The sequence below is a fragment of the Lemur catta genome, chromosome 18 (assembly GCF_020740605.2).
Source record: "Lemur catta isolate mLemCat1 chromosome 18, mLemCat1.pri, whole genome shotgun sequence".
In the NCBI taxonomy this organism is placed as follows: Eukaryota; Metazoa; Chordata; class Mammalia; order Primates; family Lemuridae; genus Lemur; species Lemur catta.
Genome location: NC_059145.1, coordinates 40,864,759 through 40,881,350, shown reverse-complemented (window position 1 = coordinate 40,881,350; position 16,592 = coordinate 40,864,759). Strand labels below are relative to the sequence as shown.

Sequence of the window (16,592 nt, the reverse complement as noted above, 5' to 3'; positions counted from 1 at the left end):
TTAAACTTCTACCCAAAAAATGAATCTATGGACTCTTCCCTCATCTAACCAATCCTGAATTTGAATGAGATACAAGCTCTCCAGTGTATGTTCACTATTTACTAAACGTCTCTTCTGTGAAATGCCCTTTTCTTCTCTTTCCCACCAAAACTCAGTCCAAGCCTTTAACATTTTTAATAAATTCTGTGAGCAAATGCATGTGAGATATTCCCATTACCTTCAGTAAGGCAGTTTGCCAGCTCAAAATATAAAAGCCTTCAACTGCTCCTGTAAAATCTATATATTTATAATTTGTAGAAAAGCACTCTGACATGCTAAACATAAAAGCCTCAATGGGAAAAGTCTCTTTAATCTTAAAAAAAAAAAAAGCTTATTAGGCAACTTTTTATGAACTACAGTGGTCCCTTGGTCTAAACAAGGGATTGGTTCCAGGAGGACCCCCAACACATCAAAATCTATGCAAACAAGTCCTGCAGTCAGCCCTGTGGAACCCACGTATACAAAAAGCTGGCCCTCCTTATACACAGGTTTCACATTCCACGAATATCGTTATTTTTGGTATGTCTTTGGTTTAAAAAAAATCTACAGTATAAGTGGAACCGTGTACTTGAAATCATGTTGTTCAAGAGTCAACAGCACAACTAAAAAAGAAAAGTATTTTTTACACAGGTGATGCCTTAGGAAGTTATCAAAGCCAGAGAGCTACATGTTCACAGACAGAATGCCAGCTTCATATTCAAAGACAGTACTACTAACCTTCATTCAGTATCTCTCTTTACCTAGAATGGTTCTTAATCCGTCTACACTTAACCAATTCCATTGCCATTGCTCCCAAAAGCTGCCCTAAGTTCTACTTTTCACTGATCACAGCTCCTAGTTTCTCATCTTCATAAGAAGTCTAAATTTTACCACCAAACATTTCAATATAAATTGACTGGCATAATATACTGTTGCTTTGTGTATGTTAGTATTGCTCTATCCTTGAGGACAGAGTTTCTTATATAATATCTCTCATAACATGAAGCAGATTCTTAATAAACATTCATCTGTTTTTCTTACCTCAGAAAAATGTGGTATCAATTGTTTCACCCACCCTCAGAAGGGTTAGGTTTGCACAACTCAATCTCACAGTTTTATTTTGATTGGCCAAAAACCCCATGTATTTGCAAAACAGTTATTAATCTACAGCCATGTGTTTAGCATTTGTCAGTGAGAAGCTACCAGAACTCATTTGTACCATTTGCTGGTAGAAAATTCTATACAATAAAACTGTTCCAGCTCATAAGGTACTAGCACTACATCTTTCTATAAGGTATCATTATCCAGTTTCATCTAGATCTTCCCATGACTATTCTGTTTCCTCCTGCAAATCCAGGTTTCTTGCCCTCATGTGAATTTCCTTAAAATGTGGCCATTTCTTCACTATACCCTGGAGAAACAAAAAAGGAATCATACCAACAGATCATATTCGGACTCTGCCCTTTAGAATATGTGAGGCAGAAAAGACAGTCCATTTATTTAGGCTCATTTCCTAATATAAAATGAGGGTAAAGCTAGACTACATACTTCCTGAAGTATCTCAAAATCCTCCTGAATTTTAAGGATTCTAAGCTTTAATTGTTTGATACTGAGAAGTAGAAGCCAGGTTTGAATTATAAACATTTCCTTATTCTAAAAATCTGAGACTGAGATGGAGGGTTCCACATGCGGGAGAGATTAAGGTTGGCACACAAAATGCTACTCCCTGAAAAGATTATCGTCGTCCATTATAGATCATCCTCTGCATTTTCTGGAGGGCTAAACCAGACTCTAATACTTGCAAAATATTGGGGAGAAATCCTCATAGGTATTTAAGCTTTCTTTGCCTATGTTGCTAATGGTTTCAACTCAGTGATTTCAGAGAGCTAGTGTCTGATAATCAACTTCATAGTGGAGGCACTGGTTTTGTCAACCAATACTGCCCAGCCCTGCATTCTTTCTTACGGAAAGAGCTCCTTGCAGCCCTAAGTAGAATGTGTGGCTAGGAGGAAACTAAACCAGTGGAATTAAAAATATCCCAAAGAGGCGGCGCTGCAGCGGAGCCATGCGGCCTTTGGAAGTCTCCACTGTCAAGTCCTGCAAAAAAAAAAAAATCCAAAAGATACAAAAATAGTGCAAAGGATATCTCACAGGTCTTTACCAATAACACTATTTAAGATTATATTAAGGCCGAGTGCGGTGGCTCACGCTTGTAATACCAGCACTCTGGGAGGCCGAGGCAGGAGGATCGCTTGAGGTCAGGAGTTCGAGACCAGCCTGAGCAACAGCGAGGCTCCATCTCTACTAAAACTAGAAAGAAATTATCTGGACAGCTAAAAATATATATAGAAAAATAATTACCCGGGCATGGTGGCACATGCCTGTAGTCCCAGCTACTCAGGAGGCTGAGGCAGAAGGATTGCCTAAGCCCAGGAGTTTGAGGTTGCTGTGAGCTAGGCTGACGCCATGGCACTCTAGCCCGGCAACAGAGTGAGACTCTGTCTCAAAAAAAAAAAAAAAAAAAAAAAAAAATTACATTAAAGGCCATGCACATGAAAAATAAAAAGCCAAAACAAACAAACAAAAAAAATCACACTAGCTCCATCACTCTACTTACACTGGGCCAGTGCTAAAAGGTCTCAAGAAACCACTGCCACCATAATCGTTCCCATTTCTTTACTCAAGTTTACTAGAAACATATCCAAGTGGTAAAGTCCAGAACCAAGACTACCATGTTCTCCCTGTTATCTGTTCTGTAACACTGATTCTTAACTTTTTCAGGGGTCGCTCACTTCCTAAGAATCTGATGAAAGTTTTGAACAACATGGGCTTGAATTATGCAGGTCCACTTATATGCAGATTTTCTTCCATCTCTGCCACTCCTAAGATAGCAAAACCTATCCCTCCTCTTCCTCAGTCCACTCAACATGAAGATGAAGATGAAAACCCTTATGATGATCTATCTCCACTTAATGAACAGTAAATACATTTCCTCTTCCTTATGGATTTTCTCAATAACATTTTCTTTTCGCTAGCTTACTTTCTTTTAAGAATACAGTACATAATACATATAACACACAAAATATGTGTCAATCAACCATTTAATGTTATCAGTAAGGCTTTCAGGGAGTCAAAAATTGTATGTAGATTTCTGACTGCACAGGGAGTTGGTGCCCGTAATTCCTGTGTTGTTCAAGGGTTGACTGTATACACATAGGAGTTTGCATATAAACATTTAGAGGTAAAGACAGACATCCAGGAGTACAGGTTTAAGAATGTCTGCTCTAGACGAACAAATAGAAGAAAGGCTACTTTCTTCTGGAAAGTAAAGCAGACTTCAAGAAAGCAAAAACATAGGCAGTATAAGAGATATTTCTTTTGGCAAAGCAGCATTAAGAAAGAATAAAAGTACAAGTTTCCAAACTTTTACACCAAATATTTCATTTATCTAGTTATTCGTTCTCTGATTTCAAAATCAAAAAAGCTGAAAGTCTTATCAGTTACCTCTGCATATGCCAAAAGAATATTTGTAAAGCCATCTACACAAAGTACCAAATACCTACTTGTGTTCTCCTTTTCAGTTTGACTTTTCTTTGGAATTCGATATACCTCCTACAAAAAAATAAACCAGAAGGAGAGTTATTAGTGTGGGTGGAAAGAGTGATTGCTTTGAAGCTAACTGATTTCACATGGCAACAAAGAAACAGGAAAGAACAGACTGGTATTTAATTATTCTCTAAAATTTTACTCATATTTCACTTTAAAAAAGAACATGTCATGGCCCCTTAAAAACAACTGAAAATATATAGTACAAATGTTTGTTTATATATATTTATACATACATACACATCTATCATATATACACATCTACCAGGCTTGTACGATCTCACTAGCAAAGCAACAAACTAAGTGACTGGGGCATTATATTTCTGGCAAGAACATAATTCCTGAGAATCTTAATTTCTGTATGCCTTCTGCATAAGTATTCCTACATATAAACTGAAGTCATCTACAGTTCCTTTTCTGAAAGTATTCATAACGACAATTCTAACACTTCACTTGCCATTCCTACCTAAGGGAAGAAAAGGCTAGTAATAACCCAGTTATATAAAAACACTTCAGAAAAATTATATGTATAAAGACAATTCCTGCTATTCAGCATATTTTTCTATAAATGCAAAACTAACATGGCTGTTGGCTAAACGTAATATCTACTTTCATGTTGTTGTAAAAAAAAAATAGAAAAGATAAGCATCAGATTACTGCTGCTCTTTAAATGGCATTTAATACTGTACCAAAATTGATCTTGAGAAATGTAAACTAAGATTTTAAGCCTTTTCTTGTTGTGTAAATCTAAGGCCTAGAACCTGTTTTGTTCTTTGACAGCTCCCTACTATTCTAGTCTAATAGCTACTCTTGGGGACAACACTTTCTCATCCAGTCACCTTGTTAAGTGGGCCAATAACAAACCCAAATTCTCTCAATGCTATATAATATGATACCCTCCCTTTAAGACTAATCTTATAACGTTTACCACACCTATGTGACCTGGTGATCCCATTTTGGGAATGTACGTGAAGAAAATCAAAGAACTCCTCTCTCTAAGATTGTTGGTTCTAGCAATATTTGTGGCAAATAAGAAATAAGCTGTATGTCACACAACCGAGGAAGGAACAAGATGGCAAGAATTTTAATGGGAAGAATTCACTTGCCATTAAAAATAACAAATGTGGACTACATAGATACAGGGAAATCTATAAGAATGTTGATTTTTTTTTTAAAAAAAAAAACCTCCAATACTATATACATCTTGACAAATTATCTAATAAGGATAACTGATTGTTCACTTATCCTGTGTGCCAGGTATCATGCTAAACATTTCAAATGCACTATCTTATTTCAGCTTCAAAACAACCTTAATGAGGTAAATACTATATCTCCATTTTACATGTGAGAAAACTTACTTAAAAAGCTTAGCAATCTACTAAAGGTTATGATGCTATTATATGATGCTATCAGATGGGCTAACTCCAGAGTACTTTTATCCTCTGTACTAGATGACACAGGAGATGGCTAAACACAAATTTAGGTGGCATCCTACATCCGCTTAGCTTCCTACTTTTATAAAGACTTCCATTAGAGCTGTGATTCTCTACCCTGCCTGCACAATTAGACCACCCCAGACAAACAGAATCTAAATCTCTGGCCATGGGTCCCAGTCATCCATATTTTTTAGCAGCTCCTCAGATGATTCTGATGCACAGAAAAGGTTGAGAACTACTGAACTACTGGCTTCTATTAACAGTCCTCGCTCACTCCTCCTCACAAGAGAGAATCTGGCCAGCCTGAGCAAGAGCGAGACCCCGTTTCTACTAAAAATAGAAATAAATGATCTGGACAGCTAAAAGATATATATATATTAAAAAAAAATTAGCCCGAAATGGTGGCACATGCCTGTAGTCCCAGCTACTTGGGAGGCTGAGGCAGAAGGATTGCTTGAACCCATGAGTTTAAGGTTGCTGTGACCTAGGCTGATGCCATGGCACTCTAGCCCGGGCAACAGAGCGAGACTCTGTCTCAAAAAAAAAAAAAAAAAAAGAGAGAGAATCTGGGAGAAAGAACTGTTTATGCCTGCCCACCCCCCCCCACCCCCGCTCAAAGCCATCCGGGCTCTCTTTTCTCTTGATCTACTTTTACCTGTAGAGAGGGGACACATTCCAATCTGCTACTTTGAGGGATGCCTGCAGTTATCTGTCAGTTTCTAGCTGTGGGTAATACTCAATCAGGGATAAAGACAAGGAGGACAAAGCTGACACTTTTAGCTCTGACTCCTCTGTTTACCTCTCAGAGGGGTTACCAAACTTAGAATAAAGTAAGAATGCCACTTACCAGCACCTACCCACACTATAAAGAAAACAAGGTATTCTGCTAATTTTAAGAAGCTTAGAAATGACTTTTCCATTAGATATTCTGTAAACCCAGGCTCTCCAACAAATAGGTTCATTCTCAAAGGATACTTAGAACAGATGTACGGAAGGTCCAACTAAAAATAACACAATTTTAACCTACTTAGTTTCTTTTGCATAAGATCTTGGCATTATAAGTATTCATTACAAATGTTTAAAGTAATTTATTACACAGTGCTCAAGTTAGGGACCCACTCTGTGGTGGCAGTTAATGTACCATAGGAAATGCTTTAAAAGATAAATCCTTAGCTCAATTCAAAAGCTTTTATCAACTGCTAAATTGAAAATGTATTTTAATATTCAAAAAATGAATGATTACTATTGACTAATGACCAACAGCTATTTACTGTGTGCCTAACAGTACAGGGTACAAGTGCTACCAATATGTAACCAAGTGCTCAGAATTCCTAACTTGATCCTCCTCTTTACATAGTCAAAGCTACCTTCAAATTTAAAGCTGGCAACTCAGATTATCTACTCCCTCCTCCTTATGTTATACATTAGGAGAGTGAGGTCCTGAACATGCAAGTGGAGTTTTCCAAAGGCCCACCATATTGAAAGCTGAGAAGCAATCATGTGAAGATTACTGTGACATTTCTTAAGATTATTCTGTCTTGTGAATAAACAGTATTAGTGTTAGCCTTAGTAATATGGAAGTCTGTTTCGAATAATGTTACAACCACAGGCCACAGAGTCCATAACAGAAAATGTTTATCTAAATTGGCTTTATTCATGTTAACTGCTGGTGTAAAACCACTTTACTTTGTTTATTTTTTTATTTTTATTTTTTATTTTTTTGAGACAGAGTCTCACTTTGTTGCCCGGGCTAGAGTGAGTGCCGTGGCATCAGCCTAGCTCACAGCAACCTCAGACTCCTAGGCTTAAGCGATCCTACTGCCTCAGCCTCCCGAGTAGCTGGGACTACAGGCATGAGCCACCATGCCCGGCTAATTTTTTTGTATATATATTTTTAGTTGGCCAGATAATTTCTTTCTATTTTTAGTAGAGACGGGGTCTCACTCTTGCTCAGGCTGGTCTCGAACTCCTGACCTCGAGCGATCCACCCGCCTCGGCCTCCCAGAGCTAGGATTACAGGCGTGAGCCACCGCGCCCGGCCTACTTTGTTTAAAACTGTACTCAAGACATTGGCATATTATAACGTTGTGTGACTCAGTAGACTGTGATTTTGGGACTAACCCTACCCTCAGAGAGGCCTAAAAGAATCTGCTTCCACACTCCATCTGATACTCTTTTCATATTATCCCTTTTTATTTCTTTCGTGCCTAGGTGCTACTCCCAATTAACAGATATACACATAGACATTCAAGCTATTAATTGTTATCAGCCCAGACTACCTTATTATTATTATTTTTTTTTTTTTGAGACAGAGTCTCGCTCTGTTGCCTGGGCTAGAGTGCCATAGTGTCAGCCTAGGTCACAGAAACCTCAAACTCCTAGGCTTAAGCAATCCTTTTGCCTCAGCCTCCCGACTAGCTGGGACTACAGGCATGTGCCACCATGCCCGGCTAATTTTTTTTTCTATATATATTTTTAGCTGCCCAGATAATTTCTATTTTTAGTAGAGACAGGGTCTCGCTCTTGCTCAGGCTGGTCTTGAATTCCTGACCTCGAGCGATCCTCCCGCCTCGGCCTCCCAGAGTGCTAGGATTACACGCATGAGCCACCTCGCCCAGCCTGACTACCTTATTTTTTGCTGTCATCTCGAGCACCAAGAACAGTGTCTGGCACATAACCAATACTCAATTACCAACAATGGACCAACAAGTGTAATTCTATTTCTAACTTACAGAAATCACCTATACAGTGCTACATAAGCTAAAAGTATTGCATATGCCCCATGCTTTTTATCACTATACCATCAATCTCTTCATCTTATACCACTGATCTCTTTCATCCCTGGAAAGAGGTACTATTTAAAGGCCTTACCTATAACCAAAAACATTATTTTCAGAGTCGGAGTAATAAATGTGCTTTTGCCACAGTCTTACTCTCTTCAAGGCTTAGAATAGCGTTCTGTTGGCCACTTTAGTCAAAGGCTCAAAATCAATCTTCATATTGTTTAATAAATACCAAATCACTGATAAGCTCATGAAATACCAATGCATCCAACATCTATTAAAGTGTGTAAATGTTAATGGGGATATTTTTAATATGTGGACACAAAAATAGCATGAGTTCTAAGATCCCTATTTGTGGAAATCTGGTTTGCTCATCCATATAGCAAGATTTGGGTATCAACTATGTGCTATGAGCACATATTAAGGCTCTCCTTTTTGGATGCTTGAGATACACAGTACCTTCCCATCAAGGAGTTCACAGGCTAACAATAAAAATAGCTGAGACGTCTTGCTATGAGATGGGTTTTTTGAATACATTCTCATATACTCTTATACTGTTAAGAGAGGCATTATTACTATGTATCTGTAGTACATATAAAATATGCTAAGAAAGGTTAACTACCCCAACAGTGAGTTATGTATTGAATCTAGAATCCAAGCCTAGATTTGTGTCTGTCCAAAGCAAACACTCTTAACCACTACAACTGTTACCTCATAAGCACTCAGAAAACAAAGTATGTACTATTTTATGATAGATATATAATAAAACAGTTAAGAGAAATGTAATGGAGGAATACTAACACTGATTTGGGCCTTTGAGAGAGGACTGGGAAATGCATTCTGAAGGAAGTGAATATTTCAATTGTCTTGAAGGATGAAGAGAGTTGTACAAATAAATGAGGCAGAAAATACAAACATGGTAGACTGAACACATATTTATCGCAATCCATCCTGAAGTCCTATAAATAACAGTGGAAGAATAAAAAAGCCATAAACCCATCTGGGGTATCTTTTCTTTCTAAGACTATAAATCATATGTGGGTACTGAATTAATATGTATATTTAAGGTTTTTATCTCTATTTCACACATTGCCTGATACTTTGATTTTTTTTATTATTCAGAAAGAAAAAATACTGTATCAATGAAATAAGGTGTTATAAGAAAGAGACTGAGAATAAGAGCAAATTCTGGTTTAGTGAAATATGTTAGAAAAAAAGGGTTAAGAGTTTCCAAGAAGGCACAATAAGAAGAAAACTGGGAGATTAAAAAATAAAATTAAAGGATAAGAGCCATAAGTTCCATATCTAATAACATTAATTCAAGAAAACTAGGAGAGAGAAAACTGAATGGAGGAAAGTATCAAAGAAATAATACAAAAAAAAGGCCGGGCGCGGTGGCTCGCGCCTGTAATTCTAGCTCTGGGAGGCCGAGGCGGGTGAATCGCTCAAGGTCAGGAGTTCGAGACCAGCCTGAGCAAGAGTGAGACCCCGTCTCTACTAAAAATAGAAAGAAATTATCTGGCCAACTAAAAATATATATACAAAAAAAATTAGCCGGGCATGGTGGCTCATGCCTGTAGTCCCAGCTACTCGGGAGGCTGAGGCAGTAGGATCGCTTAAGCCCAGGAGTCTGAGGTTGCTGTGAGCTAGGCTGATGCCACGGCACTCACTCTAGCCCGGGCAACAAAGTGAGACTCTGTCTCAACAAAAAAAAAAAAAAAAAAAAAAATCACTTAGAACTAAACAATTACGAGTTACCAGACAGGGGGCTTGGAGCACCTACCACAACAAATAAACTGAAATGGTATCAGATTTCAATAGTAACACTATAAACTAAAATGACGCAGTGATATCTTGAACATATTCAAAGAAAATTTCCAAATGATAATTATATGATCTGCTAAACAAGGGAGATTAGAATAAAGGCATTTTTTAGACTTACAAGGTCTCAAAATTTTATCTACCAGAAGAGAATGCTGAAGACAAAAACTGGAGGTTCTAAGATCGAAGATTCTAAAATCTGTGTCACACATTTGATAACTGTCTACAATGTACACTGTACTGTACTTGGTACTTAAAAAAGATATAATTTCTGAGAGAGCAATGGAAAAGCTTTGGATAATGTAAATGGATTATCCAGCACACATTAATAATACATGTATATAAATTCAACAACTAGGCATTCAATACAGATAAACCTTTGAAGCTTTAACTTTTGTGCAAATATCTAGGATGTGGTGGTTATTTAAGGTAATACCTATAAAAGATCTGGAAATGTCATTCAAACCTGTCACAATTTTGAAAAAAGTTGTCTTCCAACAAAACTGTCCCTAAAAGAAAAGCTTAGTTATCTGGAAACAGCATTTTCAGAATAATTGCTGTAACTAGCAATAGCAATTTTTTAAATTAAAAAAGGGGTGAATGTTTTGAATTTGGGTTACTAGGAAAATGATGAAGCTATTAATAGAAATGAACATCACAAGGTGAAGAACCAGCTTGTAAAAGATGATTAAGAGCTTGAGTCTGAAGGGCAAATGGAGGAGACAGCCAACAGAAAACTGAAAAACTACATCTGAAATTCAGGAAATAAGCTAAAAGCAAAATAGCCACAATTTGAGGACACCTTAAGAAACGATAAATTATATTGTGATGCTGTCAGGGAATGCCAAGAGAGAAAGTATATTTAAGAAATAGACAAATAAGCCTGACCAAGAGCAAAACCCCATCTACAAAAAAAAAAAAAAAGAGAAAAGAAAAATTAGTGAGGCATGTTGGCAAATGCCTGTAGTACCAGCTATTCAGGAGGCTGCGGCAGGATGACTGCTTGAGGCCAAGAGTTTAAGGTTGCAGTGAGATATGATGATGCCGCTGCACTCTAGCCCCGCGCAACAGAGTGAGACCCTGTCTCACACACATAAAAAAAATTAAATTAAATTAAATTAAAAGGTAGAAAGGAAAGTCTTTATACTTGATAGAGTAAATTTTCTATTTCTTAGTAAACACCTGAACAAGTTACCTACTATGACCAGGTTATTACATGGCCTAATCTGGAATGTTTTCTTCTAGTAGTCTCAAAAAATACTCATCGGAAACAATTCAACACTTTATTAATACATCCCAAATGAACTGCTAGAATTATATTGTAAAAATAGAATTAAAACAAAATTGTGAAACAATTTATGAGAAATCTTCTTCTGAAAAGAAATTAACAGGGATTTAGACTGTTTCTGAGCAAAACACTTAAGAGAACAAAATAATTTACAATGAGAGTAAAATAAATTTCCTACTTTTTATTATATAGAGATCAGATTATCTATTATGTAATAAAAGATTTTTTAAAAATAAGACTAGGCCAGGCACAGTGGCTCATGCCTATGATCACAGCTGCTCAGGATGCTGAGGCAGTAGGATCCCTTGAGCCCAAGAGTTCAAAGCTATAGCGAGCTATGATGGTGCTACTGCACTCTAGCCTGGGTGACAGAGTAAGACCTCATCTCTAAAAATAAACAAATAAATAAAAAATAAAAAGAAGACTAGATTATTTTGTTTTCATTATCAGCAAGTACAAATTAAACCTTGTACGTGCCAACCAAATCTTTTTTCATAAATATTTTCCTAAATGACAATATTGACAAAGAGAAAAAAATAGTGTCAGCAAAGTGCCACTTTCATATCTAGAAGAACAGACAAAAAGCAGGACAGGATAAAGAGATAGAAAATATGAAGACAAGTTTTCCAGAATTAAGGAAATATGAAATACACTGATTAATAAAGCTAAGAGGGCCAAACTAGAAACAAAAGGACTATAACCTAGCAAGCCTGCACCTGGGTAGAGGGGGAGCTCTACTAGGTCAGAGAGATTTGATCAGAAAAACTGGAAAGAAAATGATACACGAGTGGGAGAAAAGAAGAAAGAGGCAGAGAAGAGTGGGAATGACAGGGGAAAAAAAGAGCAGAATAATTTTGTTTATTCTTTTAAACCACTGAAGAGATACTCTTCATCTCAAACTTCAGACAGCTGGGCTCCCAAGAAATGAACAGTAATGAGATGTGTTTTCAGTTTTCAGCCACTAAGAAAAATGGGTAAAAAATATGAACTGGCAATGTATGGCTGAGGTCTGTTGATTAGATCATAGTATTGTATCACTGTGATTTGCTGATTTTGTAAGTAAGCTAAAGTCACATAAGAATGTCCTTGTTTTTAGGAAATACACACAAAATATCCAAGGGCAATGGGGGCATTATATCTGTAGTTTACTTTTTTAAAGTTCAAAAAAAAATTAAGAGAAAATGATAAAGAAAAGTTGATGAAATGTTAACATTGGGGAATCTGAGTGAAAGGTTTAGAGGGATTTTTAAACTGAATTTTCTCTATGTGTGTCACTAAAATGTGTATTACATGTAGAATACATACAGAATATTATTCTCACAGTTTTTCTGTAAGTTTGAAATTATATTATGAATTAAAAGTTAAAATATTAAGAAGGAAAATTTATATATTTTGATTATGGTTACATATAAGACTTAAATTTTGCCACCTACATCTATACTGGAATAATCTCTCAAGTTTCTGACAGACTTGATCGCGGTTCTAAAGGAACAATAACATTCCTTAAAGGTCTTTTCTAGCCTGGAAATCCGTATATACTCTCCCACTTCTGATAGTCTTACAATCCAAATCACTTAAAGTAACTTTTCCTAAACAGAGTAAAGACTTAAAAAAAAAAAAACTTCATTCTGCTTCAATAGGAGCTGCTAAAAAAACAAAAACAAAAACAAAAAAAAACTTCATGGACAGCAATAGAAACATGATCATTATTGTCTTTAAGGGAAACAATTAAGAGCTCACCCAAAAGAGTAAAGTGAAAATAACTTCATTCAAAACCAGAATGTTTAGAACAGCCAGATTCTGTACTTTATCTTTTAGAGCAGATGTTGACAAACTTTTTCTGTAAAGGATAAGATAGTAAATATTTTAGACTTTGTAGGCCAGTCTCTGTCACAACTACTCAACTCTACCACTGTAGTGCAAAAGCAGCCATAGACAGTAATACACAAATGTGTATGGCTGTATTTCAAAAAAAAAAACTTTATAGAAACAGGCAGTGGGGCAGATACGGCCAACTCCTGATTTAGAGTAAAGTATTTATTTATTTATAAAATGAACTACTAATAAGTTGTAGACTATTTTTACCTTTACCAAATGAAACACTCATTTAAAAAATTTCAGTGTGGGAGTATTAAAACAGCACTTGTTGGGGACAATTCTAAAACTTTTAAAAAAGGATAATATTGATCCTTATGGATTCAGAATAATCTCTTAACTCTATTAAGAATTTTAAAATGTGTCACAAGTCCAGGGCACATAATTTCATTTTCAAATGTTACAGGGCAGACTCCACATACAATATTAGTGATGAAGGGAAATTCCAAGCAGTGACTCAAAACCTTTCAGTTTGGGCAACTCTTTGTTTTAACTTTTCTGTAAGACAGTTAATGCTTAGCTTTCTATGCAAATACTATACTTGCTGAATTAAAGATAATGCCTTGAGATAAAGATGAAATAAGAGAAGAATTAAGAGTAGTCATTAAGAAGAGCTCAACTTATCACATATAGGGAATTTTATCTCTAAATCATCTAAATCTAGATGCAAATGCAACTACCTGGATTTCATGATAAGGAGAGATGCACATCCTGTAATCTAAGTATTGATAAGAGCAGCTCTGGAATCATTAACCATCACAATGTTTTCGTGTTTAACGGCAACTGAAACTGCCAAGTTCATGGAACCTTACCTCCTCTTCTCATGATCCAAATGAATGAAGATAATTCCAGTCAAGTTATAATTAGTCACCACTTATAACCAGCTGTTCTGCCTGTGAAGTCTAGGGTATATTTTCAGCATGAAGGATGATGTACAACAATTCCTTTTGCAAACAGAAATATATGTACATGTCCTTGCTGAAAATGTAGCCCAGTAAATTTGCACATGAAAATGAATACATGCTCGTAAGTTGCAATGTGCTGTATATGTTTCTGGTTGAGGTCTAGTTTAGGAGTCAAAATGTGTAAGCCTTGTGGAGTCAAGGCAGTGGACCTGTGTATATAGGTATAGAAAAAGTAGCTCACTTAATCCTTTCTCGCCAGGAGTAGGGATTTTCCCGGAACGACATCCATTGTCGGCAATGGACGCACCAAAATAACGCCGGCGCCAGTGAGTTAACCACCTCTGTCCTCTTTTCACCTATTATATTTTTCATGCATCATCCAACTTCCCAACCATCTTCCTGTTTCTTCACAGAATGCACTCTAGGTTCTTGTTTTTCTTCAGCACGAAGTTGGAAATGGAGTTGAGAAAAGGAGACACATGGTCAGCTGGTGATGTTAACAAGCTCCTTGCTGCCCTGAGAAGCTAGATGGAAATGGTTCAAGTTACAAGGGGGATCATCATCAGATCTGGGAGGACAAAGAGTAATTCATGAAGCTTCATTCCCTTCCCTCCCACCCTCTTTTATTTACTGATGATTCCTACAGTCTGCCTTTACAGCAAAACCAAGATTAAGGAATCTGAAGCAAAACCCTTTCAGTTCTTCACTCCATCCAGTGTGTAGAAAAGCCAAGTGGAACACATGTCCATCTATGTTATGGTGGCCCCCAGAAGGTCAGGGAGGCTTGGAATGGCTAACATAACCACAATCTTAGATCAATGCTTTTTAGTAAGATCTTGGTCAGCAACTAACACAGTGCTTAGCAATAGGTGCTCAAAAAGTTGGTTGAATAAGACATTTTCTTTTTAGCTAATGTCTACTCGAACACATAGGTGGAAGTCAGACAGAAGTAGTTAACTCTTTCAATGCCGGGAGAGTATGGATATTTAGTAATTACATCAGGTCAATACATTTCTCTAAAACATGTCCAAATTATGGGTTCCTGATTTCAGACTTCTGGTCAAATGCTATCAAAGTGCTTTTTTTTTTTCTTTAAAAGAACAACCATAATCAGAGTTTTGAAATCAGAGCCATAGTAAATGTTAATTAGAATGACAGATGAATTAAGAACCCCACCACCAATGTGTAACAAAATATCACAGTTCACAGTCAAATAAAGATGTTTCTCACTAATGCAATTCTAGATGGGTAATGATTCCAGAGCAAACTAAGATCTGAAGAAGAGACAATTTTATTTAATGGCTCCTTTTGAGGCTAAGAATCAGGAAAAATCCAAAGTATGAAGGAAAAGAAGGATATATTTTAAGTACAAATAAAATTTTAAACCTCAAGTCAAGAGGATCATCAAGCTACATAGTATTATAAAACTGCTTTGATCTCTCAGATAGGAATGGGGAACATAAGAAGGGGAAGAAATAATTTTGTAGGACTCAGAAATGTATGCCTAAAGTGTGAGTTTAGATAACCATAGTTATATAAAAAATGGGTTAAGTATATCCTACAGAGTAATTCATACCACTATGATTACAGAAACAATCATATAGAAACAAAAATATTTACTTTATCCGGATTTTAAGAAAAGACAGGTTTATGATGATTATATCTCAGCAATTTTTAAAAATTACATCAACAGGAGACTTCTCAGGCAAAAGTGACCTACTGGGTCTACAACCCAACTATGGCTGTAAAGGCTTTTTCTATGTCCACTGTGTAGCTGTCTCTATCTCCATCTTCCTTATTGAGCTACAGGCATAGTACCATCTCCACCAGCAGCCTCCAAACACAGACTTCTTTTAGGAACTCTTGTGCTGTCACAAAGCAGGCCGTAAATAAAGGTCTACCAGGTGACCATCTCAGCATCTCTTTCAACTAACTGTAATTCTGATTCCTGCAGTTCACATATTGTATCATAAGTAGATTTAATATGAACCCTTCCTTTCATATTTACAAAAAGGCCTGATTTCATAAGACTTAATAAGGCTGAGTTTATCCTGAATTATAACTGATGAAAGGGTAACATGAATAAGAGCTCAAATGGGTAAGCAATAGCTGAAACCACACCATACTTAAAGAAGGGTCTCAACACAACAAATCAGGAAGCACAGTGCACAACCAACCAACTACTCATTTTGCTCAGTATTAAGGCCAGTTCTGTAGGGTTAAATCACAGGATCTAATGGGGTGAGCTTTTAGTCAAAATTTGGGACAGGAAGGATTCAGGTGTTCATCTTGCTGCAAATAAATATGGATTGCTGGATTATCTGGTTGTTTCACCTCTGGCAGAAGAAAGGAGGAATAGAAAAATAGAAGCTAGGAAGTAACCTGTTCCCACAGGGTCCTCAAGACCTGGGTCTCAAGTCTAGATCACTTACAATTGCAATGTACCATGCCTCTCCTAGGTTCATCCTGTTTTTCACTCTTGTGTTTATCTAAGACCCAGTCTGTGTTTTCTGCAAAGCAAACCCTGTATATCTTCTATATTCTTTAATAATAAGATTATTTATTAGGTATAAGGGTCCCAGGCCTTTCTATTTTTCTTCTTTTGTCCAAAGAAATAGGCATGTAAAAGCAGGCCTATTTCAGAAACAATAATGGAAATTAATACCAAATAGCTCCATAAAGTTGTTTTCCTAGAATAGAAATTTACGTTCAATCATTTTTGATAAAAGGTTGCAAAATTACCTTGATTTTCTATTTTTAATTCATTTTCCATTAATCTAATAAATTTTTAACTAATTTAAACATTAATTTTTTTCCTCATTACAAATAGAATCATAAATTTGTTACTCAAAGGATTTTT

General features: G+C 36.5%; 1 protein-coding gene across 3 annotated transcripts in view; it reads right to left on the bottom strand.

Moving 5' to 3' along the window:
- The window catches only part of SETD2 (SET domain containing 2, histone lysine methyltransferase), a 127,130-nt gene that overhangs the window by 35,360 nt on the left and 75,178 nt on the right, over window positions 1–16,592 (bottom strand). The window contains exons 13-14 of one of the 3 annotated variants that reach the window (XR_006729833.1): window positions 13,974–14,256; window positions 3,582–3,630 (exon numbers count right to left, since the gene is read on the bottom strand). Coding sequence is in view for 1 of the 3 variants with exons in the window: in XM_045530392.1 (XP_045386348.1) it covers window positions 3,582–3,630 (49 nt within the window). In the remaining 2 variants the exon portion in view is untranslated. Of the gene's footprint in view, window positions 1–3,581; window positions 3,631–12,692; window positions 12,793–13,973; window positions 14,257–16,592 lie in introns of those variants that run through there. The other 2 variants (XR_006729834.1, XM_045530392.1) reach the window with 2 other exon arrangements.